The sequence below is a fragment of the Podarcis vaucheri genome (assembly GCF_965113315.1).
Source record: "Podarcis vaucheri genome assembly, chromosome: 1".
Classification (NCBI taxonomy): Eukaryota; Metazoa; Chordata; class Lepidosauria; order Squamata; family Lacertidae; genus Podarcis; species Podarcis vaucheri.
The window spans coordinates 116,607,769-116,633,853 of NC_138759.1; the positions used below are offsets into that span (position 1 = coordinate 116,607,769).

At 41.3% G+C, this 26,085-nt stretch overlaps 1 protein-coding gene across 4 annotated transcripts in view; it reads left to right on the forward strand.

The window, feature by feature from the left end:
• Positions 1–26,085, forward strand: part of CWC22 (CWC22 spliceosome associated protein homolog) — a 159,561-nt gene that overhangs the window by 128,163 nt on the left and 5,313 nt on the right. For all 4 annotated transcript variants that reach the window (XM_082200858.1, XM_082200855.1, XM_082200856.1 and 1 more), the window contains exons 3-18: positions 56–123; positions 548–664; positions 841–1,080; positions 3,538–3,666; positions 6,414–6,582; positions 8,288–8,341; positions 9,429–9,564; positions 9,651–9,857; positions 9,975–10,037; positions 10,595–10,699; positions 12,802–12,883; positions 14,654–14,714; positions 20,784–20,861; positions 22,205–22,357; positions 22,958–23,085; positions 25,413–25,514. In XM_082200858.1, coding sequence (XP_082056984.1) covers positions 56–123; positions 548–664; positions 841–1,080; positions 3,538–3,666; positions 6,414–6,582; positions 8,288–8,341; positions 9,429–9,564; positions 9,651–9,857; positions 9,975–10,037; positions 10,595–10,699; positions 12,802–12,883; positions 14,654–14,714; positions 20,784–20,861; positions 22,205–22,357; positions 22,958–23,085; positions 25,413–25,514 — 1,892 coding nt within the window. The remainder of the gene's footprint in view (positions 1–55; positions 124–547; positions 665–840; positions 1,081–3,537; positions 3,667–6,413; positions 6,583–8,287; positions 8,342–9,428; positions 9,565–9,650; positions 9,858–9,974; positions 10,038–10,594; positions 10,700–12,801; positions 12,884–14,653; positions 14,715–20,783; positions 20,862–22,204; positions 22,358–22,957; positions 23,086–25,412; positions 25,515–26,085) is intronic.

Consider the following 26,085-nt stretch of genomic DNA (forward strand, 5'->3'; position numbering starts at 1 on the left):
CATTCTGGCTGGTACTTCTCATCCTTGAAATATCTAATTTATTTTGTATTTAAAGTCTGGTTCTAGTTATGAAAGGAAGGAAGATTACAATCTTCGCCGGAGAAGTTCCTCTCCAGAAGACAGGTATAAACATTTTTTTATGATTAGTTATGTAGCTAACATTTGATAGAAACAGCAACATGGGTGTGGGGAGAAGTATTTTCCTATTATTATAAAAGCTCTGAACCGAATTAAAACAATAGCAGTATTTGGGTTTCAGACTTTTGGGGAATAAGTATCACGTGTCCTCTGTTTTAACCAATTAAAACAAAGATCAGTATCGCAACAGGAAAATAATTTTTGGAGAGAAAGTAAGTTTGAACCAGTTTGAGGATGGCGTGCAGGGGAGAAGAGTTGCTGGGAAACCCTTTGTACTAGCAGGAGTCCTAGTGCTGGCTCCAGCCTCTAGCTTCGAAAGCTGTGTGGTGTCCATAGATACAACAATGTGTGTAGGGGGGAGACTTTGTTTTTAAATAGCTGCTAACTTTTGCTCTCAATCTATGCATAGGCACATGGAACGTCAAAGGTCTCAGTCACCGCAAGGCAGAAGTCATTCAGATTACAGGAGATCTGACCAAAAACATTCTGAAAGGGGACGTTATGGAGACAAATACACTGAGTCAAGGTGAATGTCTGGAGCTGCTAAAAACAAACACTAAAATGTTCAGGTTGCAGTTGGTTGCTTCTGTTCTCTAACGTGATTTATAAACAAAATCAAAGCTACAGCATGTTACATATTAATGTATGTGATTGTCAGCTGTTTCTGTACTTAATAAATCTTTGGAATTTTCTGTCTATTAGTGGGAGAGAGAGGCATGAAAGAGAGAGGGAGTCTGACTGGAGAAAGTACCGAAGATCCCCTTCGCCCGACAGAAGAAATGCGGCTGAGAGAGCAACACCACAGAGCTCTCTTTCTCATGAGGAACCCCCTCCAAAGAAGAAGAAAGAGGATTTGGATCCAATTCTCACCCGCACTGGGGGTGCCTACATTCCTCCAGCCAAGCTTCGGATGATGCAAGCACAAATCACTGATAAAAATAGGTGGGTCAAACAAACTCATTTCACATTTGTGCTTAACTGATGAATAGTATTGGGCAAGATATTATTTAAAGGTGGGGAGAAAAACAAAACAGTATAAGATTTAGTACTTCCTCCTTGTCTCTCTGACACACATATACATACATACATACATACATACCCCTTTGGTGCAACATCATGCCCATTGAAAAGTTCAGAATTAAAAAGTTTGCCATAATTTTGTGACATTCTGGTTGGTCCTAATAAAGATACTGCTCAGCTGTCGACTGGGGAATTTTTAACCGGCCGTGCCCAAAAAACTTGTAGAAATTGGCAAACCAGGAGCTGCCATCTTAGAGGGAAGAGACAGAACTGAGATGGCAAGGTTGGCTGCAGACTTGCTGAGCAGACCCATTGAAATGAGTAATGACCCAGTCACTTCAGTGAGTCTACTCTGACAAGGGTGGCACTGTGGTCTAAACCACTGAGCCTCTTGGGCTTGTCGATTAGAAGGTCTGGTTCGAATCCCTGTGACAGGGTGAGCTTCTGTTGCTCTGTCCCAGCTCCTGCCAACCTAGCAGTTTGAAAGCATGCCAGTGCAAATAGATAAATAGGTACTGCTGCGGTGGGGAGGTAAATGGCATTTCCGTGCGCTCTGGTTTCTGTCACGGTGTTTTGTTGCGCCAGAAGCGGTTAAGTCATGGCTAGCCACATGACCTGTGGACAAACGCTGGCTCCCTCAGCCTGAAAGCAAGATGAGTGCCGCACCCCATAGTTGCCTTTGGCTGGACTTTACCTTCTGACTAACTTTGGATCCAGCCCTCAAGAAGGTGCAGAGAGAGCAGGGTGGTAACCCAGCTGCAAGTTAGCCTGAGTGACGGCAGAGACGTTTGTTGTGTGCTGAGAGGGACCTTTTTGGCCTCTGAAGTGTGAAATGTTAAGACGGTTTAACTTTATTTCGAAGTCACCTTGGGAGTTTCAGATAACCCAAAAACAAACCTGTGTGTCTCCTTTTTTAAAAACAATTTTTTAATTCAAAATTAAAACAAAACATATTATCCAGAAACATATCATCCTTATTTCCCTCCCCCCATTTTTCCTCCCTACACCCCCACCCCTGACTTCCCTCAGTTCCAGTCTTTGATTTCTCTAGAAGTGCTGTTTTCTGCATGTTACAAAGTTGTATAGATCCTCAGACTATTTACAGTGGTGCCCCGCAAGATGAATGCCTCGCAAGACGGAAAACTCGCTAGACGAAAGAGTTTTCTGTTTTGGAGGTGCTTCGCATAACGAATCTCCTATGGGCTTGCTTCGCAAGACGACAATGTCTTGCGAGTTCCTGCTGGTTTTTTTCCCCTTCCCCCCTTTTTTCTAAGCCGCTAAGCCGCTTGTCGGCTGATCCGATCAGCAGATAAGGCACTAAAAGCTGCTAATAGTGCTAATCCGCTAATCCTTCAATGGGCTTGCTTTGCAAGACGAAAAAAACCGCTAGACGAAGAGAATCACAGAACGGATTCTTTTCGTCTTGCGAGGCACCACTGTAGCTGATTATTATCAATAAAAAGTTTGTGAATGTTTATTCAAAGCTAGCCAAGGAGTCCAGTTCGCTTTGTTGCGTCTTCAAATACTTTGTAAAGGGTTCCCATTCATCTTTAAAGTCACAGTTATCCTCTGTGTATCTCAAAATTGCTCGTTCTTTGGAACTTTTGACTTCACTTTTTGGTACCTGCTAAAAATAGTTCTGTTTAATCAAGCCTATCCAGACATATAGAAGCTGTTACGTGTTTTAATCTTGTTTTAGCATATTGTTGATACAAATTGAATGTTTTAAATGTTTGTCGGAAATTATTTTTTGCTGATACGTTATTGTTTTCTTATTTTTGTAAATGGCTTTGAGGTTTTATTACAATCGAGCGGTGTGGAAATGTTACGAAATAAATGACAGATGCTTTAGGTTCTGGCGTTTGTCACATGAGAATAAAACCAAAGCCTTAAATAGAGTTCATAGAATCATAGACTGTTGAGTTGGAAGGGACCAACCCCCTGGATCTCAGGAATCTTTTGCCCCTTGTGGGGCTCGAACCCACAATTCTGAGGTTAAGAGTCTCATTCTCTACCGACTGAGCTATCCTAGCAGCTGGGAGTCCTGATTTGTTCTGGAACATGCCAACCATATGTGTGAGGCAGACTGGGGTGACATGAAAATGGGAAAAGTTGCCCTTTCTGGTTGTCTCTTGTCATGGTTTTCTTATTCTGATTATTGCAAAAGACAGATCACTATTCGTTGGTGTAACTATTCTGAATATCATTTATTCTGGTAAAATTGAAGTGAAAGGAGGCAGGTGGATATTTATTTTGCACACCATTCTTGCAATACGCTAACTGAAAAGTGCTATTGCATATTTGGTATTCTACCTGAACAAGCAAATACATTCCTTTCTTGTTCTCTTGATTTTTATCAATGATTTGTTTTGAAAACAGTTTAGCATATCAAAGGATGAGTTGGGAAGCGCTGAAGAAATCCATCAATGGTCTCGTCAACAAGGTGAACGTTTCAAATATTGAGAATATTATCCATGAGCTTCTTCAGGAAAATATTGTCAGAGGGAGGTAAGCATCAAGTTCTTGATATGCAGTCTTCTGCTCATCTGAGAGTTATTGATTAAGTCTCAAGTCACTTGTTAGAAGTAGTCTGATACTCTCTTGGTCAGCTGCTGTTTGAGTCATGTTAGGATTTTCATTTTAAATATGAATGACTTGTTGAGGGTTTGCAGAATGATCAAAGTATAATCCTATGCAGACTTACCAGGGAGTAAGTCCTTTTGAACTTAGAAGGTTTTGATCATATTTGTTTTTAGAGGCTTTTTCACTCATGAAAAATTTGATGTATGGTTGAAACCAGGTTTTCCAAAGCAAACGTACCAAGTGATTTCTATTTGTGTGTTGCATAATTATTATTTTTAAAAGATTTTGCTTTTTTTTCTAATCGAGAATTTTGCTGCAAAACTTTAGGAAATAAGTTTTCATCTTGTTATAGTTATTTTTTTTAAGAAAAATAAGTTATTAAATATTTTCTTGCTTTACAAAAGTGCATGCCTTGTCTCTTTTTCAGGTTGTAGAATCTTTCTTTTACATTTGAAGTGAGACGTTAATGTCGTATACAGAATAAAGTTGGGGGGGAGAGAGAAGGGTGGGGTGGTAATACTTGGTGTATATGTAGGGTTTTTAATTTCAGCTTCACTTAGGTAGGTTCTCGCTCTATTCATTATATTTCCTTGGTAGTGAGAGAGGTTGAGGGAGTTTTCTGATCCATGATAATGAGCATAGTTTGTGGTCACTGGAGCGCCTAGGGCAGGAACCATTAATGTTTTGGCTACATTATATTTTACAAAAAGAAAGAAAGGTGAAGATGTCAAGAACGAACTGGGGCTTTCTGCATGCAAAGCATTACCATTTAAATGTGCCATGCATTGCAAAGTTTACTGTGTTAAACTGTTTGGGTTTTCCTTCGATATAAGCCAGCAGTGCTGGCCTGCTGACTGCTCCTGGCTCCTGGATCACTGTAGATTGAGGGACCAGTTGGTGTGAGCTATAAATTTTATAAATCTAGTGTAGTGGCTTGAGTGTTGACCAGTGAACAAAGAGAATTCTCTGCTCAGCCGTGAAACTCCTTAGGTAACCTTGGTCTAGTCATTCTCAGCCTGACCTGTTTGTTGCCCTGGGTTCCTTGGAGGAAGAGTGGAATACAAACCAATACTTTGCAGAGTTCAGTCGTCTGAAAAGTAGGACTTGTGATTAAATCGGCCGCCTCTGGTTCTCAAGAGCCCTTCCACTGATTTTTCCAGAAAATGGCAATCAAATGGAAATAACACCCATGTTCCGTATAACGTTTGCTCCCGTAGTGAAGCGTTTGGCCATTTGGGCCCCCACTCTCTTCTTAAGTCATGATAAGAGGCACGGGAAAGTGACTGTTCAGCTGCAGTTACGCCTTCTGTAGAGGAGTAAACAGTGGCATCAAATGAACTCCTAATCCAGGAAGATTTTCTCCTGACAGATTGCCTAAGTACGGTGATTAAAACATAGATTGTCAGCAAACATTTTCCTGCAGGATGTCAGTGGCTTGGTAAATATCTACCGTCCTTAAAATAACTATGTGCTTTACTTGGGGAACAAATTATATTTGCTGTAATTAATTGACTCTTGCATCTTTAACATTTAACACACCACTGGTTTTCAGATATCATGTTTCTTTGAGAAGACATTTTGTGTGTGTGCTGTAGCTGTGCCATTTTTCTAATGGATCCATACAGCAGGATTATGTTATTGTTTCCTTAAAGGCCCACGGGTAATAATTTGGGCTCTTTCCTGCCTATATTTTTTAACAAACTATTTTATAGCAATTTTCTCCAGTAGAGCAATGATGATGTTTTTACAGTAATAGTGCTGCAGCTGGTTTTACCTAGGTCTGTATTCTTTGAAAAAAAGCAGTAGATTGTGAAACGAAACTTAATCTGTTAAATGGAAACATTAATGCACACTTGAATAATGAGAGTGTAGTTCTCCAGTGATTTGGGAATATTTCCAATAATGTTTACTTGTCACTGATTAGGATTTGTGTATGAGAGGGTTTTTTGTTTTGTTTTTTGCTTTTTAGCAGTGATTTTTTTCATCAACTGTTGCTTCTTGAAACATGATTGTAGATTAATCTGGCCTATTCACAGAATAACATCTGAGCTTTTGAAAGGCTAATTTTAATACAGACATGTATTGGGGGATAGTGGAGCAGGAAAGAAGATGGAAACCCAAAAGCATATGGGCTGGGAGACCTGCTCCCTGCCTTGCAGGCCTTTTTCCACCTAGCCTGGGAGGGTGGGGCGCGGACTGACTCCAGCTACAAAAGCTGTGGCTGCTAAACAGACTCTCAGGTTGGAGTGTTGTTTGAAGGTGTTGTCTTGGGGGCAGGGTTGTTGTTGGGTTTTTGTATCTTTATTTTAGATCTTGTTGTGATTTATATTGAAATCGTTCTTTTTGTGTATTTTTTAATGTTTTAGTCTTTATTTATAACCCCTTTCATTAGGTTGTTATGTATTTTTCTTTTCATGTTGCAAGCTGCCGTGAGCGTGGTTTGAACTGTGGAAAGGTGGCAAGCAAATAAAATTATGCTTGTATGTATAAGTGAGCATGATCTAGCTGTGAATGGTGGTTCCATGTTGGTGGAATTGAGTTCCAGAATAAGGCAATCTAGAAAAGTCACCGGTCATCCCTCAAGCTGCTGGGATAAATGCTACTGTATAAATCACATAGTTTTTGTAATTTTTGGTAAAGCTGCTTCAGCACGTCTGTATTTTCATTCATAGGGGATTGCTCTCAAGATCTATTTTGCAAGCCCAGAGTGCTTCACCTATCTTCACTCATGTTTATGCAGCGGTTGTAGCAATCATCAATTCAAAGTTTCCAAATATCGGAGAACTGATTCTCAAGAGGCTCATTTTAAATTTTCGCAAAGGATATAGAAGAAATGATAAGGTATGTATTATTACCACGCAGGTGATAGGGTAAGATTTATTGTGCTTCTCTCTTGCTTATAGCCTGAGTACTGTTTTGGGGAAGTGTCATTGTGTTCACTGAGATTTATTTCCGCGTTAGTGTATTAGGATTTGAGTACAAATTATGTGGGTATCAGGAGAGCTGAAAGTCATAAAATGTCTGAAAATTTTGAGGCCATGGGGAGAAAGCGGGTACTGGGAGTGGGGGAGAGAATAAATAGGAAAAAAATTGGGGAAATGTGATATAAGTAGTACTTATTTTCTTATTAATTCTGAGTTAACTTTACTGCTTTAAGAACATAATATTTAATGGCTTGGATCGAAAGGTTTCTTGTGCTAACAGAAAGGCAGTAACACTTGCACAAAATAGACTCTTGGGGGGTGTTTTGTGAGAGAGCCAGGGTCTGTTATGGGGAGAACAGAGTTCTTTCCTGCATTCAACCCATTCAATATAACTTAGCACAATTCCCCCCCCCCCCTCTTTTCTATATTTATTACATTTTAAATTATAAATTCCTTAAATTTAACATTCAGAGTAAGTCCAAATACGTTCAGTGTAGAGATGGAGTAAGAAGCTGCTGAACCCTAAGGTGCTGAGTATTTATTGGAACTTGTTGGTTTGAAAAATAAAGAATTTAAAATGGAAAAATAGTAAGCAGAACAGTGTTCTTATTACAATGGGCTTCGAAACAGCCCCTCCAATCAGCATTTTCCAGAAGAAGTTATACAGAAAGTTCTGTAATTCCGTGAGGTAACAGTGGGGTGGCTATTGGTGTCAAAAGCTATAATCCCTCTTTCAAACTGTTTCCACATCTCTTACAATAAGTAGTTTCTGTCTACAACAGGTTTGCATTTGAATTGTACGTACCTGCAATATAGAGCGTTTGTAACTTCCTCCTGCTGTAGATTATCTTACATAGTTGTTCTAGAAAACATTTTGAGGGAGTAAATGACAGCTAAAAACAATATTTTAACCATAGCTTTCCCTTATATGCCCATCTAGTAAAAATGGTTTGTGAAAACACCCCTACAAAATGAGACTGCAGTTGACTTCATCCTGATAGCCAGTCCCCCCCCCCAAAAAAAGCAGTTTTCTGAAATAGGGCTAGATTGAGTTAAAATGATTCCACCTTAACAACGTTATTGTGTGACTAGGGAAGTGCTCTGTGTAGCATCATTTCTACATCAAAAAATGATATTGGACTTGATCTCCTAAGTAATGAGAATCCAATAGTGCCAGATCATCTAAAAGTTTCCTGAGCTCTCATCTGCAGCAAGATACATTATTTGCAGCTTCCGCAAAGCTTGTTGTCTGAGCTCACTGCATGGCAAATATCCCGAAATGACCTACTTCCATTTAATCTTCGTCACCTGTTCACTCCAAAGTAATCCTATGTTTGGAGGAAGACAAATAGTCATCAGATGCATGTTTCTGGCGAAAGTTGTAGCCTTCCCGAGGAAGAAGAGGGGCTGCTGGCACATCTCCTTTCTCACCTGCCCAAAATAATAGTAATAAGAATAATGCCAGCAAGAGAAAACCCTTTAAATGATTTGTGCAAGTCACATAGAACCTCTGGGGCAGTTTGGGATTCAAAGCCATGCTAATAGACATATCACTTGCAGTAATACCTATGAAATGGACTTATCACTTGCAGAAATACGTAGCTTTTCATTTTGTTTTGCAGCAACTTTGCCTGACAGCTTCCAAGTTTGTGGCACATCTTATGAATCAGAATGTGGTAAGATGCTCTGTACTACTGATAATATATTTGCAGGGATTTTGGCTTTTAAGGGTTTGCAAGGGTTTGTGATGGGATTTTGTCATCAAATATGTTTATGGCATTTGCATTCCTCCCCCATAGCGTGAGGCTATTTGGGCAGCTTTCAGTAAATAAATAAGAAAGCAGTTTAAATAGAAAATAGAACTACAAAAGCAAAATATAAAAAATTAACAACCCCCAAGTCATTGTACTATGGCTCTTGCTAAATATTACTTGCAAACCTTTGCTCTAGGGCAGACTTTCCCAGCTCACATCAGCCGTGGCCAGCATAACTAGTGGTCAGGGATTACAGGCCGCTTATGCATGTTCAATATGTGAGTGACTGCGTATTGCACCAAACCCAGAAGTGACCCGGAAACAACATGATGTCACTGAAAGGGCAGAATGGGGTGTTTGCAGACTTTTTAGCTGGCTTTTCAATTATATGTTATTTCACCGACACGCACGTGCCTCAGAACATAACCCCCACATAAACATGGGGGGGATGCCTATATTATGTTATTCGTTAATTTATATGCCACCCAGTTGCTAAGATGGCTTCTGAGTGGTTGATCCACCATCGTCTTGGTGAATGATGACGGTCATATTCCCAACAACACCTAGAAATTTTGGGTTTTTCTCTGTTTGGTTTTATGTTGTTTCTAATGTACATGTTATTTAATTGTTGTATATCGTTTTGAGTTACTTTTGTAAAAAACAAGTGACCAATAAGTTTTAATAATTATATGCAGAATAATAATAATACTACTATAATAATGATGATGATGATGGGGCACCAGGTTGGACAAGGCTTATATAGAGAACTATATACCCATATACCAAGTGGGGATTGACTTTGAGCAGGAAGTTTTGTAGCCTAAACTGGAGGGCTGACCTTTAAGAAGCACATCCAAAGCTCCTTTTGGGACGCTGAACTTGTAGTGCCTTTCTCTGAAATGGCGCTGCGCTTGTTTTGTTGAGTACATATGTCAGATACATGCAGTCAAGGAAATTATTTTGTTAAAACAAAAAAAGGTATTTGTGTTGTTATCTTCTTCCTGCTAAGGCTCACGAGGTTTTATGCTTGGAAATGCTCACATTGCTTTTGGAGAGACCGACAGATGACAGCATTGAAGTAGCAATTGGCTTCCTAAAGGAATGCGGCCTCAAATTGACTGAAGTGTCTCCTAGGGGTGTTAACGGTATGTATTTATTGCTGCTTTATTTCCTTCCTGACCATTAGTTTTGTAGGAATTAGATTCACCTCCGTTTTTTTCTCCCCCCCCAGCTATCTTTGACCGCCTTCGTCATGTCCTGCATGAATCTGAAACCGACAAGCGAGTTCAGTACATGATTGAAGTCATGTTTGCTGTGCGTAAAGATGGGTTCAAAGATCACCCGATAATTCCAGATGGACTGGATCTTGTGGAAGAAGAGGATCAGTTTACCCATATGCTGCCTTTGGAAGATGACTATAATCCAGAAGATGTTCTTAGTAAGTATGAATAAGGAATGTTGGAATGAACTTTTCAGTCTGAATTTTTTGTTGTTTTGTTTTTTAAAAAATGGCTCTGCTATAATTTTGGTAACTTGTTTTTCTGTTTCTGTGAAGATGTGTTCAAGATGGATCCAGATTTTATGGAGAATGAAGAGAAGTACCAAACTCTGAAGAAAGGTATGTACGCCTAGCTAATTTGAGTTTGCACAACTGTTCTAATGCAGGGATGGAGAGCTGTCAGCTGTTAGGCGGGGAAGCCAAGCAGCCTCAACAAAGCCTATGGCTCGTGAGTAAACCCTCCCCGGAGCCCAAAGAGGATGTCCTCTTTGGGCTCTGGCGAGTCTCCTCACAAGCCACAAGGACTTTGCAGCTCTCTTCCCTGCCTCCGGGTTCCTACATGTGCAGTCACCCACAAGTGGGGAGTTGCTGCTTCCCACACCCCTCAGCGAACCCTTATTATCATGTCCTAGCACTCCAGTCTTTTGTATCTAAAATTCTAATTCCTGTGGTTTTCTGGGAAACCTGCTATGCAATCCTGTGCATGTCTGCTCAGTTGTAGGCTCCATTGAGTTCAGTGGGACTTACTCTCAGGCAACTGAGCAAGACTGCAATGTTTCCTGTTTTGATGTTGAAGCATCTTCTTCCATATACACGAGTTTCTGATACAGACTAGCTCCTCTAACCAACCAGCCTGGTATTGGTGTCCACTTAAACGTGTTTTTTCTCTTTTGTAGAAATTCTTGACGAAGGTGACAGTGACTCAGAAAGTGGTCAGGATGCTGCAAGCAGTGAAGAGGAGGAGGAAGAGGATGATGATAAGGAGGAGGAGGACGAAGAAGGTAAAGCTGCAATTTAAAGAAACAGTTTTATGCACTCCTCGCTGCTGTGGAAGTTAGCGCGACAAAACAGGAAACTGATTTTAGTTAATATTAAAATGTTGCTTCTATTTACTCCAGTGCAACTTCTTTGGCCGTGATACAAATAGTGCATGTCCCATAGCCTCTGCCAGACACTATTTGCATTTTGGGTTGGTAGCAATAGCAAGGCTGAATTTAGAGGACTGTATTCATAGTACATTATTTAGTTGACCTTACCCTTCTAAATGGCAGATGAGTGGGATATAAATAATAAAATTATTATTACTATTATTAAATCAGGACATTTCCAATATTTTATCTTCGTGAAATCTTTCAATCCAGTTGTTGTTTGCTTAAATTTGGACCTAGAAAGTCCAGTGGGAGGTATTTTTTTTTTTAACTTAGCCAACAGATTCCTGTTCCATGTCACAATCTGCATTTTGAAAGTCCTCTCATCTTCAAAAGTGGTTTGCTATTTGATGTGAGGCACTGGTGTTTGAATAAGCCCAAATCCAATGCTTCCCTGGGTATTCAGAGCTACCTGTGTGGGTTTTTGTTCCAGCCTTTGATGTCCTTCAAATATCAGTGGTTGGGTTTTTTGTTTTTTACCATTTGTCTGTGTTGTCATAATGAAATTATACACATTTTGTGGGGTTTTTGTCTTGAATTGTAGCAGAGTTTCCTGTCCCCCCCTCCTGTTTCCCGGTGCAGGTTAATTCTTTGTATAATTCTTAACACTTTCTACAAGGTGTTTTTATTTTCGTGTGTGTGTGTCTTTGTCTTTTTCCTTTCCTCCCAAGCGTGGGTGTATTTCATGCCTCCTTGGGATTCCTCTGAGTCTCTTCCTGGTTTCCTTAAACACTCAGTCTTTGTTACTCTGGAAATGTGAGAAGCAGCATATAGCATGTTAGCCAACAAGCTGATAAACTGAAGTTGTTGCAAGCAGAGAGAGGCTGGATTGAGTTTACAAACAAACTTTGAGACAGGTCTTTAGCATTTTCAGACTCTTCCTGAGTGCGCTGTCTCTTCAGTAGGACTGTTGGGAAAGGAAAATAAACTTTTACTTTCAAATGAAAAGATGGCAATTACAGCACCCTGCCATTACTTGTATTGCTTGTATGGAAAATCTGAAATCCATCCCCATAAACAGTAGGGCATTAATTCATTTCAGAGCAGCTAGTTTAGGTCTTGGTTCCTGCATGACCAGCCAGATATACAGCTCTGTTTGTAGGCCTAAACCATGGAATTATTACCAGTACAGGAGATTTATCTCTTTTCTCTCTCTCTCTCCTCCCCCCGCCCACCCAAACTGTCAAGGGTTTTAACCATTAATCTCAATATGAAACCAGATTTACATTCCTAAATCACAGCTCCTTTTTGAAATTAATGAAGCAAGGCTCATTAAGGAATATTAGGTTGGTTTCCATGCACGAGGACACTGATAGGTTTGATATGCCTTTGTTGTGCTATGAGCAGGGCTGGGTGATACCTGGTTTTCAACATCATCAGCTAAACATTGTGATATACTGATGATATATCACGATGTCTGAAATAAGGATGTAACTACGTAGAGGCGAACGGGATAATGTTCTGGCAACTGCTACTGCTTAAGGGGTCTAAAACTGATAACTTACTTTACGGTACAGAGCAACGGAGCAGAAGGAATCATGAGAGAAGCGATGACCGGCTTCACAGTTTTTCCCATCTTGGAATTTTTTTACATAGCACGCACACACATCGTGATTCGTGACATATTGCCGTGTCAAATATTACGAAACAATTATCACAATGTAGATTTCAAACCGATTTTGGATGGCGTATCAGTACATTGCCCAGTTGTGGCTGTGAGGGGACACTAAGTCAGGTTGCCTATTGTGCTGTGGAATTTCAATGCTTTTTTCTTTAACTTGAAATTAAATAAATACTGCTGTTTATTCCTTCACAAATAGTTTATTTGCATTTGTATACTCAATGGTATATTAGCAGTCTTTGAAGTAATCAACCATTCCAGATTTTTTTTTACCATGAAACCTATGTCTGTCTGTCTGTCTCTCTCTTTCTCTCCCCTGCTCTGAATCTTCAAGGGCAAAAAGTGACTATCCATGATAAAACAGAAATCAACTTGGTCTCCTTCCGACGAACCATTTACCTAGCAATTCAGTCAAGGTAAAATGAAACATATTTTTTGTTTGAAATGTGGCTCCCTTGCCCTGTGATTGCAAATACTTTTTGGAAGCTAGCAAGTTTTAGATCAGCGCGGCCCAACTTTTCATACCAAGGGGACTGCAAGAGTCCTTCGAAATGAAACCCACGGGCTGCATGCGGCTTTGTCGCGTCCGGGAATGGGGCGAGGCCAAAATTTGGCAGGCCCCCTCCCAGCCTTTGTGCTACCTTCCCAAAGCCCTGTAAGTGAGGCACTGGGATTTGTGAAGGAGACACGAGGCTCTGGCAGAGCTCTAGGGCTCTCCCACCTCCTTCCCAAGGCTGGGAAAGAGCTAACTAGGCTTTGGGAGAGGGAGGACTCTAGAACCCTGTCAAAGCCCTTGGGCCACACATTAGACCACCCTGTTATAGATGCTCATGTGAGGCAGAATTCTTAGAGCTAAATCTTTAGAATAATGTATTTCTCATTGCTATAGATGCTGCTATAATGAATCTCTAGGTGAAAACTGAGATGGTCTGGTTTAAATGGTATGGCTTTGTTCACGCATAAAGCAGAGCCATGGTTTAGCGCTATGCTGATGACCCCAAACAAGCCTTTTTGAAGCATCTCCTTCTCCCACCCAGTTGAGAAGAAAACCTGGTCAGAGTTTAGTTTCCCTTTTTAAATAAGTGTGTCTTGGCTTGCATTCAAACCCTGCTTTAGAACTAGTACTAGTCATTATGCAATTTCAAATCTTGGGTTATGAAGCTGGCTTTTTAAAGTAGCCAGAGTTTGTTTCGAACCAGGCCTCCCTAGTTTGAACTTAATGCTCAGGATTCCTTTAAAAATGAAACTAACTCTGGCAAAGTTCTCTTTCTAGTCCCATGGGAATTGGGGGTGAAGGTGTGGAGAGAAAAATATAAATGGGGTGCTTTGCTCAAGCCCTTTCAGGCTCCTCCACCTCATACTAGACGATGATTTAGTGTTATGTCTGTCTTTCTGTCTGTCTGTGTGTAAGAGGGAGAGAAAGGAAAAAGGTTTGCTTAGTGTAAGGAAACATTGTTAATTAACAGGATGTTTATAATGTCCCCCTTTCATCAAATATCAAATATTAATACTTTCTGTGGGAGGACATTCTGAAACAACATTTTAAGATGTTTCAAAGAAGGACATCATGTTCTCATTTGTTTAATTGCTAGACTTTCTGCTTTCTGTTTAACATGATGTTATAGCAACCATGACTCACGAATGGGAGTCACCTTGTTTTTAAACTGTCTGAAAATTATTGATTTTGGACATAGTTCATATAAAAATGTGAAATGGCTAAAATACATTTTTTTCAACACTGAAAAAGATTAAAAGTCTGCTGCATTCTTTATACTTTTTTAAATAAAATAACAGATTTTAATTTTTTATGCTGTGGTGGACTTTCAGTTGCCATCTGTAACAGTACTGATCAATACAGTTTTCTTTTTAATGAACTTCTTGCAACTGTGCACATGTTAGCATCCATTAGATCTAACGTCCATGGAGCAATGATGATTGTTGGGATTATGTCTGATGAGTGAAATGGAGGGAGATTTTGGATTCTCTCACCCCAAAACACTGAAGGACAGCCGATTTAATTCTCAGCCTGGAAGACTAGCTGAACCCAGTATTGCTTGGGTATTTCAACAAAGTCTGTTTCAGGCACACAATATTTAGGCTTTCTAATGCAGAAAATACTGTTGTCAGCATAGAAATGTTTTAAGCTGCTGTGGTTCTGGAGACAAATTCCCCCCTCCCTTTTACAGTTTAGACTTTGAAGAATGTGCTCATAAATTGCTGAAGATGGATTTTCCTGAAAGCCAGACAGTAAGTCTTCCTAATTCCTTTTTTCTTCTCTTTCCTATTTCTGGAATAAGCATCTTTCCCCACCCCCCTCATTCAGATATTGACGTAACTAATCATATAGTATACTGGATAATGCATAGAAGATCAGCTAAAATGCAATTACAGTGGTACCTCTGGTTACATACTTAATTTGTTCCGGAGGGCCGTTCTTAACCTGAAACTGTTCTTAACCTCAAGCACCACTTTAGCTAATGGGGCCTCCTGCTGCTGCCGCGCCGCCAGAGCCCAATTTCTGTTCTCACCCTGAAGCAAAGTTCTTAACCCAAGGTAATATTTCTGGGTAAGCGGAGTCTGTAACCTGAAGCGTATGTAACCCTAGGTACCACTGTAAAGCCATTTCTTCCAGAGAATGATGGTGATGATTCTAGTATTTATAGTACAGTCATACCTTGGTTTTCGAACAGCTTAGTTCTCAAATGTTTTGGCTCCTGAATGCGACAAACCCAGAAGGGACTGTTCCGGTTTGCAAACTGTTTTTTGAAGCTGAACGTCCGACGCGGCTTCCATGGCTCCTGCAGCCAATCTGAAGCTGTGCCTTTGTTTTCGAAAGCCGAACGGACTTCCAGAACGGATTCCATTTGAGAACCAAGGTACGAATGTAAAGCAAATTTTGGTCGCTAACATTGTTGGTTTTCCTTCATACTCCTAACATCCCCTCAGAATGGAATAAATAAGGTTCTGTGCTTTAAAATGTTTGCTGTGCTGAAATGCAGTTTTGTCGTTGAACGAGAAACACTGCAGCTGAGCAGTTCTGAGTGCAAAAGAAAATAGTCTGACAAAGTTGAACTGTGTGTGTTGTTTTGCTGAAACAAGTATTAAATGGTCCTATGGAGGTTTTCACCTTCATGGATCACTGCCTTGCTGTGGCGAAGGGGCTTAAATAATTCAGAGAAGCTATGAGCTATGCTGTGCAGGGCCACCCAAGATGGGCAGGTCATAGTGGAGAGTTTTGACCAAACGTGATCCACCTGGAGGAGGAACTGGCAAGCCACTCCAGTATCCCTGCCAAGAAAACTCCATGGGGAAAGACCATGAGGTCACGAAGAGTTGGACATGACTAAACAACTCAACAACAACAACATGGAGGAAAGAGAGAAAGGGAAGAAAACCGGAGTTGTGAAAGTTCCCCCTCTGGAACATGTGCATACTTTCTTTGTGCGCTCCTGGCGGGTCAGGAGATGCACACATATACCGGAACATAAATTGAGCCAGTGGCCCATCTAGTCTATTATCCTGTGCTCACAATGACCAACCCGATGCCTGTAGGAAGCCTGGAGATTTCATGGCGCTTTACAGACCGTCTCCACACTCATCATGGGAGAAGAGAGGTGCCCGGTTCTTCCTTGGCCTTTTCCCCCTTTATGAACGAGTAGCCCATTTCATAGTTCTGCCAAATGAGAGCAAAACCTCAGGCTGAAACTCGCCTATCATCTGGTACCAGCCATGAGGAAGGCACTGGAAGCACCTACTTTCCATTTTCCTTGTTAAGGTAAAGGTAAAGGTACCCCTGCCCGAACGGGCCAGTCTTGACAGACTCTGGGGTTTGTGCGCCCATCTCACATCTATTGGCCGGGGGCCAGCGCTGTCCGGGGACACTTCCGGGTCACGTGGCCAGCGTGACAACGCTGCTCTGGCGAGCCAGAGCCGCACACGGAACGCCGTTTACCTTCCCGCTGGTAAGCGGTACCTATTTATCTACTTGCCCCCGGGGGTGCTTTCGAACTGCTAGGTGGGCAGGCGCTGGGACCGAGCAGCGGGAGCGCACCCCGCCGCGGGGATTCGAACCGCCGACCTTTCGATCGGCAAGCCCTAGGCGTTGAGGCTTTAGCCCACAGCGCCACCCGCATCCCTATTTTCCTTGTTAACTGCAGTTTATTGTTGCACACCTGAAGCATAATAAACCATGGTCTACTACAACAAAGCAGGAGCGTGCCGTTTCCTAGCATCATGACATGTTAGTAAATCATTACTTTAAATCATCCGCAGTTTGCCCATTTGGGCTTAAGCGATAAACCGCTGTTGGTGGAAAACGGAATGTGGATGCTTCCATTCTCTTTACGGCTTCACTAGATGGGAGAGGGAGAGGGAACACACAACTCCAAGTCTCATGCCTGCTCATTTACATAGCATTAAACCAAGACTTTATGCTGTGTCCAAATCAGGCTGGATTTTAGGACTGCACACTGCAAAATCTGTACCCTTTTCTATCCCCATGTCTTGCCACTTCCCACTTATTTTTGTAAGCAGCCTTCTAAATTCATTTCTGATGGCATAACCATTACTCTCTTTTGCAGTAGAGCCTTCTGCCATTGAAAGTTTCTAGTTGATCAGGGACATGTTAGGCACTTCCTTGTATGGCTGCAAGGACCGCCTCAAACATCTTGGAAAGTGGTGGAGGAGACTAGGAGTCATGTATGGGAGTTTGCCTTATGTGAACTAGCTACAGAGAAATTAAATACTTGCCAAACTACATGGCAAGCCTACACTGAACTCTTATTTTATAACCTTGTAAATGAACAAAACCTATGAATGTCTCCCCCTAACAGTTGCACTCTGCCCCAATTCCGGTTTTATTTTAGCTTCCTTTTTTTTTTTTTTTTGTTTCGCTGTACTGATAGAACGTAAACTATTCAATACAACATTAATATTAAAAATGGAGTTTATTTTAAAGATGAGGGACTGTGATCACTCTTCCACAAATGAAAGGGCCATCTGTCCATTAGAGTTATCCTGGTAGCCCCAGGCCATAGCAGCACAGAGAAAACAGGTCTTTTAATCTAGAGTCAAGTCTGATCAATCCAACTTAAATCATTCCAGCTTTCTGTTTTGCAAATATACGTGACTAGGCATACTGTGATATAAGATTGTGCCATGATGATTCTGCCTAAGCTTTACCTTTATACCTTTTGCTTTTTTACATAAAATACTCTTATGCAACTGCGTCTAGTCACTGCTGACCCTACAAATTCAATAGATTAAAAATAGTTCCTTCTCAGTGAATTGCTAAAAATGTTAAGTCTGATTAGCAAGTGCAGGGAAGGAGGTGGCAGCATGGTTCTGTTTTGCACCACTTAGTCTCAAATGGAGAATCAGGTTGGTTTTAAGTAATATATATATATATATATATATATATATATATATATATATATATACACACACACACACACACACTGTAAGAAAATGGTCAGCAGAACTAAGCATATGAGAGAGAGCCAACACGGTTGCCTGCAAACCTTGCCAAGGAGCCAGATGCTGTTAGAAGATTGCCTTTGACTATTTTGTCTGCTTTCATCTGAGGAACATCCTTGATGCCTAGAGAGAGAGAGAAGCGATCTGGTGGTAAAAAGCCTTCGGGGTAAATAGAAGCAGGTGGTGGTGACTTTGGATTAAAACTTGAGAGGGAGAATTTAGAAATGGCGGAAGGTCTGCAGTCGTAAAACCCTCTGCATCTTCTGCCCTCGCTCTTCGGAATTTGCAACTTCGTTACCTGTTTCTGCATCAGCTGCCTTGAGATGTGTTGATCTTCTGCAGAAAAAAATGGCAACGATGAAAGAATCTTGTTGCATCATAATAATAATAATAATAATAATAATAATAATAATAATAATAATAATAATTTATTATTTATACCCCGCCCATCTGGCTGGGCCTCCCCAGCCACTCTGGGCGGCTTCCATAAAAACCGAAAATACAGTAAAATATCACACGTTAAAAACTTCCCTGAACAGGGCTGCCTTAAGATGTCTCCTGAATGTCAGGTAGTTGTTTATCGCTTTGACATCTGCTGGAAGGGCGTTCCACAGGGCGGGCACCACCACCGAAAAGGCCCTCTGCCTGGTTCCCTGTAGCTTTGCTTCTCGCAATGAGGGAACCGCCAGAAGGCCCTTGGCGCTGGACCTCAGCGTCCGGGCAGAATGATGGGGGTGGAGACGCTCCTTCAGGTATACTGGACCGAGGCCGTTTAGGGCTTTAAAGAAATCAAGACATTTATATTACTTATAATTAACCTGTTATGTTTTAAGGTGCCACAAGACTGTTCTTTTGTTGATAGTTCGTTTTTAGTTGTCCAGCTGGGATAAACACAGTGTTCATCCTTTAACCAGAGGCTGGATGGCCATCTGTCATGGATGCTTTAGTTGAGATTCCTGCATTGCAGGGAGTTGAACTAGATGACCTTTGGAGGGTCTCTGTGATTCTATTTTTTTTTTGGGGGGGGGATATAGCTGGCTAAGTTATACTCAAGAGTAGATCCATTTTAATTAATAGATTACTAGTCAGTTATTAATATTAGAAACAGCAGGAGAGAACCCCGTAATATTTTTATAGGCAGCTTTGGGTATCTTCACCATAAGGCTCGTTTCACAGAACTATTCAGTTTCCTCAGAAGGAAATAGAAAAATCATAAACTTTAAATGACCAAAATTCAAAAAAGGGTAGAACCCCTCCAAAATTCTGAAGTATTATAATCCTAGCTCGACCCAGGTAAAGCAAAGCGCAGTAATAAAGGATAGAGGACTCAAAAGTACAGTTACTTATACTGAATTTACAAAAATGGTTTGAAAACCTAAATGGCAAGTTTTAAACAAAGCCCAACTTGAAGAAAGCAAAGCACAGTAATAAAGGGTTGAGGACTCAGCTGTGAAAATTCTAGTGCTGCTTTTACAAAAAGGTTTAAAAACCTAAATGGCTATTCAGCTTTGAAGCTGCCACTGAATCCCTGCCTTCCATCATATACAGTAATTAAAAACATGTTAACGTTTAATCTTGAAGACGGGCACTTTGGTCCCAGCCTCTCCTCCTTTTGGAAGGTGGAAGCAGGAGTGTCTTTATAGGCAAATTTGTTTTCCTGCACGTGGCTACTCGAGATATTCTGCTAGGAATCATTGTAATATTTAATTAAAATGTTAAAATATTTAATTACTTTAACCCACAGGGGATATTAAAATGTTGTAACTGCAGTTAAGAGAGCAGAAAGTAATTTGTTCTGCAAGTCATGCTGACTCCACCAGTAACAACATCAGCACTTTGCCCTGTTTTATTGTATGGAAACTGATTGACTGCAACATTACTACAATAAAACAATGTAAGAAAGTTAATATGCGCCCTGATATATTAAACTAATGACATATATTAGAAAAGAAAGCTTTTAAGAGACAGATTAGTTTGCCCTCACCACCACCACCACAAAGTAACAGTCTCTTTCTGAATATATTTTTGGTTTTGGTCTTGTTTAATATAGAGTAACTGTAAAACCAGCTTGTGTTCTGTCAACACAGTGTGTTGAAGAGAAATGTTTCAGTATGCCATATTGTAGCAAAAAGAATTAAAAGGCTAGGTCGTAATCCTTTACTAGTGGAAGATTATATTATTTTTAAAAATCCCTTTTAAGAGTGATTTCCTGTTTCGAAAGCAAGTCAGGGTAGGTTGATATACATAGAATTGCTATTATTGAATCCCGCAGCGTTGTCATTTAACCTATAAACGGCCTTGGTGCAGTATACCTGAAGGAGCGTCTCCACCCCCTTCGTTCAGCCCGGACACTGAGGTCCAGCACCGAGGGCCTTCGGGCAGTTCCCTCACTGCGAGAAGCCAAGTTACAGGGAACCAGGCAGAGGGTCTTCTCGGTAGTGGCGCCTTCCCTGTGGAACGCCCTCCCACCAGATGTCAAAGAGAACAACAACTACCAGGCTTTTAGAAGACATCTGAAGGCAGCCCTGTTTCAGGAAGCTTTTAATGTTTGATGTATTATAGTATTTTAATATTTTTTTGGAAGCCGCCCAGAGTGGCTGGGGAAGCCCAGCCAGATGGGCAGGGTATAAATAATAAATTATTGTTCTTCTTCTTCCTATAATTTATTTCTAATGTGTTTCTAATGTATTTCACACTTTCATTAAGTGTGCAAATAAATCTCTGGCTTCCTATTTTCAGTATGTGTTGCTGCAATATTATTTAAAAAAGAAAAGAAAAGTACTGTAATTAATTTCAGTTGATACATAGGATTTTATGAGTTTTTCCTCCTTCTCCCAACAGAAAGAATTGTGCAACATGATCCTTGACTGTTGCGCTCAGCAGAGAACATACGAGAAATTCTTTGGTTTACTGGCTGGGGTGAGTTGCTTGCTCCATACATAGATGGCACACATAATGCACAAACACCCCATTCAGCCCCCTGCAAAAAGGGCTGGTTTACAAATGCAGTTTCGGCGTTTGCGGAATGCAAGGTTGAGCCGTCGTAGATCAAATATCACAGGCAGAAGAACATGGATACCGCTGGATTTCACCTCGGCTCAGGCTAGCGTTGGCTCACGCATCAAGCACTGAATCAAGAGTGTGCGGCTCAGTCCTTAAATAAGCATGTTCATCCCATAGAACAGACTATAGATTGGCACCATTCATGTGCAACCTTTTATTGAAATCTAGCAGGACGAGGTTAGTTAAGCAGAAGTGTTTTTGTTACGCCAGATATCCAAGGGACACATTTCCTTTCAGGATTAGTTGGGAAATCACATGATTTAAAAGCAAGCCAAGATGTGTTGCGTTTTTTCCTTTTTGTTTCCGAGTCGGGCCGGCTAGCTGACATTGGCTTCCAGGGAGCTGAACTAGGTCAGGGCAGCCCAACGTTTCCTACCAAGTGGCGGCAAGAGCACTTCAACACAGAACCCATGGGCCACACACTGCTTTGTTGTGCCTGGGAGAAGGGAGGGAGCCCAAAATGTGATGCCCCACCCCTTAGGCTGCGTTCCCGAAGTCAACTTAGCAAGGCACTGGCTTCCGGCAGGAGGCCTGAGGGCTCCACTGCCTTTCCAAAGCTGGGAAAGTGCTAACTAGGCTTTGGGAAGGGGCTGAGAGGGCTGGGGCAGGTGTCCAATGTTGCCGAGGGCCGCAAAAAAAGACCTAGAGCTAGATTACCGTTAAGGTTTTCTCCTTTGTTTTTGAGCCTTCCCTTAGCAACCGTGATTTTAAAACTCAAAACCTGGTTTTTATTTGGAGTCTACAAAGCTACAAGAAGCTCATCTTTAACTAGTGTGGAATTCTATGCCATCCATGGAAAGGAAATTAGGATCCAAGCCATTTTTTTCAGCACTATTTCTATAGGAGTTTGAGGTGTTTTCTCTGAACAGAGAAGCATGGAGGACAGCAGTGCATTAGGTCTTAGGCCTGAGGCCTGAGGCTCCCTACTTGCTGCTGGAAAGGAAGACACTGCTGCCCACCTGCAATTTACTGACTTTCCCATTCATTCGTGTTCCCCATAACCTTGCAAAGCACTACCCCAAACATGGGGCAGAAGTGCCTTTGCTTTGCCCCCAAGGAGCTTTAGGACCCAAGCCAATATTTGAAAATTAAGATTTATACAGTCTCTTCATTGTTTTCCTGTTTTGGTCCGCCATACTTCCATATTCAGTTTCTAAACACTCCCCGCCCCCCTTCTTAACTGTGTCCTGCCTTTTCAGCGCTTCTGTATGTTGAAAAAAGAATACATGGAAGCATTTGAAGCCATTTTCAAAGAGCAGTACGACACGATACACCGGCTGGAAACAAACAAGTTGAGGAATGTTGCCAAGATGTTTGCGCATCTTTTATATACAGATTCGCTTCCGTGGAGTGTGAGTAGAAAATGCTTTCTGAAAAGGCAAAATTGATCTGTCTTGCAACACTTAAAAATGTAGGTGGGATCTGCCAGAAGTCAAACCCTGAGCTGAGCGCCAGGTTTGTTTTGGCACTGACAGGTGACAACTTTGAAGCCTCATTTCAGGAACAAGTTCAGATAAACTGTTTGGAATTGAGACCGGATGTTAAATGAATGGAAAGTGTCACAGCTATGTGATGGCAGCTGCGAAGTCATCTGAAGTTTGTATGAATTTGTTATTTAAAAGAAAGACCACGCATGTGTGCCGGATCCAGGCATCGCCGTTTCTAGGCAGAAAGATGCCTCTTGTCCAGATAAGGCTTTTAATCTGGAGGAATCCCACTAGGCAATTTCCCAACTCCCCCCGCCTCTTCCCTCACTGTCCCCCAGCATTCCAGAACCATGTAGAGGCTGGTACTGTGAGGTCACAAGTGGAGGGAAGAATAGGCCAAAGTTGTCTCGTGTCAGCTGGAGCCAAGTCTAGAACTTACTATTTGAGGAACAAATAATAAACTAGATTGTTTTAAAGTGGGGGAGAGGATGTTTAGCATTAACCCACTATTACTTTGACTTGTAGGTTCTTGAATGCATAACGCTAAGCGAAGAAACTACAACGTCCTCCAGTAGGATTTTTGTTAAAATCTTCTTCCAGGGACTCAGTGAATACATGGGACTTCCTAATCTTAATGCAAGATTGAAAGATGAGTAAGTAGAAGCTTCACACTGCAAGCTAGTTTTACAGTGTCTTGATGTGAGCAAGCCCTGGTCACTGTAATCCTTTGGAGCCGATTGATGCATTGGTGACCTGAAGACTTGATTCCTGCAAAGCACTCTAGGTGGGACTACCCTTGGGACTGATTGGGAAGCTCTGGTTGGCACAAAATGCTGTGGCTGTAGTATTGACAAAGGTCAGGCTGTTGCCACCACATAACGCTGGTGTTTAACAGTTTGCACAGGCAGCCCTTGCACCACCATGCCTGCTTAAGGGTCTCAAATTTATTTGTAAAGCCCTAAAGCAGTGGTTCCCAATTAGGGGTCTGGGGGGGTCCTGCAGAACGCACCCAGGGGGTCTTTGGTCCCATCCCTTGCCTCCCCCCCCCCAAACTAAATCTTTGCAGGTTGAGATCACAAATTTATGGTCTTCTGTACTTTTTAGTATACAGTCATACCTCTGGTTAAAGTTGCTTCAGGTTGAGCGTTTTCAGGTTACGCTCTGCGGCGACCCAGACTAACGGAGCACATTACTTCCAGGTTTCGTTGCTCACGCATGCGCAGACACTCAAAATGACGTCACGCATGTGCGGAAGTGGCAAATCGTGGCAGATGCAGATTGCGTTTGCTTCAGGATGCGAACGGGGCTCCAGAACGGATCCCGTTCGCATCCAGAGGTACCACTGTACCTAAAATCCTTTGCTTATTAGGGGCTACCCCACATTTTGTTCAAAAGATTGCTTTGCAGAGGTAACTACCATAAAGTTATCTAAGTTTTCAAAAGTAGGAGGTCTGTGGCTTTGCAGAGGTAACTACCATAAAGTTATCTAAGTTTTCAAAAGTAGGAGGTCTGTGGCTTGGCTTTGTTTTTGAGACTCATAATATACTTGCGTTCATCAGAAAATGGGCAGGGTATAATATTCTTTAGTATGGCATAAGACAGACATAGGGAAGTAGAGTGAAATATGGAAAACACCCCCTTAAAAATAAGACAGGTGAAAAACCTAATACATGCTAAAAAATTTCCTAACAGCCTCCCCAAACCAGATGGAACCCAGACTCCAAATACTACCCCAAGAGAGAACCACACATCCTCCAAGCCATCATTATTTCAGTGGAATCTAGATTCTGGCTCACCCATATTTATGACCAGACCGTAATTACTAGACTAGCCTCATCTTTAATTAACTCACAAATGCCTGGCATTTACCACTGATCTTGTGTCAAAAAACAGCACATCAACACATCAACATTCTGGAGAAGCACAATAGCCATCACTTCATCTACCTCGTTTTTTTTCCTCCCACTGCCAGACCATCTACTTTTAGTTGGCTTCTTGTTTTTATTTTTTCCCCATCTGCACCCTTCACTTCATACGTTCATGGTAACACATGTTCCAAACCTTTCATTAAATTCCTGGCAAAACTCTTTTTTTTATGGAAGCATCTTTTTAGAAGGTTGTAAATTATGATGAATCTAACCGTCTTGTTGCTGTGTTGGTCCCAAAGAATGAGATGCAAAATAATATGAAGAGCCAACATTTGTTAGTGTAGAAATTTGGACAGTTGAAAAATGCAGAGGAGTTTTGATTGAGCAAAATGGGTAGATACTAACAATTCTTGCATTATTGACCAGTACTGTCTTAAGACTGGTAGATGAATATCATTCTTAATTTCAGAATGTTTAAATGCATGTTTTGTTTCAGCACTCAATGCTTTGGGGGGAAACATGGGCAACTTCCCCGAGCCCAAGCATTTGGCAGTGTGTGTGTGTGTGTGTGTGTATCTTTATAGCAATTCTCAAATTAGAGCAACTGTCAAAGATTTTAAGACTTGTTTAGGTACATGGTAAATTAGAGATAGCCTTGCTGTGCAATATTGATTTTGAAATGTTTAATCACAAAACACCTGTTTCTTTTGGACAGAGCTGATCTATTGGCTAGCTTGACATTACTTATTGTAGTAAAGAGAAATATATTGATCCAGGCCCATTATTTTTGGACTTACAAAATTAACTTTTATTATCCCTAATTGTTTTAAGTTTGATACGAGAGACAGTTAGTTGTCTAGGGACCTAGTTGCCTTAAATCTCTGGCAGTTTAATATATGTTTACATTTTAAAAGGGCCATAGATTCTATCTGTATGTGTACTGCTGCATAAATAGAACCATCCTGTTTTTGCTTCTTTCAGAATTAAAGTAGCTCAGAATATTTTTTTTAATGACATTTCTAAATCGCCTCTGGATCAAAATTGAATGTATATTTTTAGTTTACAGCTATCCAGCATTTTAAAGTATTGTTGCCATGTTTCATCTTTATCAGAACTCTGCAGCCATTCTTTGAAGGTTTGCTACCTCGGGATAACCCAAGAAATACTAGATTCGCCATCAATTTCTTCACTTCGATTGGTCTTGGAGGACTGACGTAAGGAAATCCATTTTGTTACACAATAAAAGCAGTCAGGGTTAACAGCGAGATGTTAACAGTTCCATGAACTGGCCCATATACATGCTAGGTAGATAACAAACTTCTTCTCTACTTTCCCTGCCTTTGATGTCTGCACAGAGGCACATTGTTCAGCTACGGCCTGCATGTGTAAAATCCAATGTGCGTAACCCAGATTGTGCGATTGATATCATCGGGAATCCCCCAGAGTGTGGAAATCGCCAGTGTAACCGGCACTACCTGCCCAGGTCCTTTTCAAACACACGTGGGCATGTAGGAGTATTGGATGGGGGGTGGGGAGGGGAGTGTTCTCAGTCCATGTCTGCAGACCACATTGACATGTCTGCAGGACAAATCAGTGGCAGGTGTCATATAATCCAATCCACACCCCGGTACCATATTTCGTCATCTCAAAAAGAAACAGATGGTGGGATGGGGCTTCACAGAGCAGAAAACAGAGGGTGGGGCTTTGCAGATAGGGACTGGCTCAGTGGTACCTGGGTCAGTTTTGTGAAGCAAAAACAAACAAACGAGTTCACATTTGGGACAC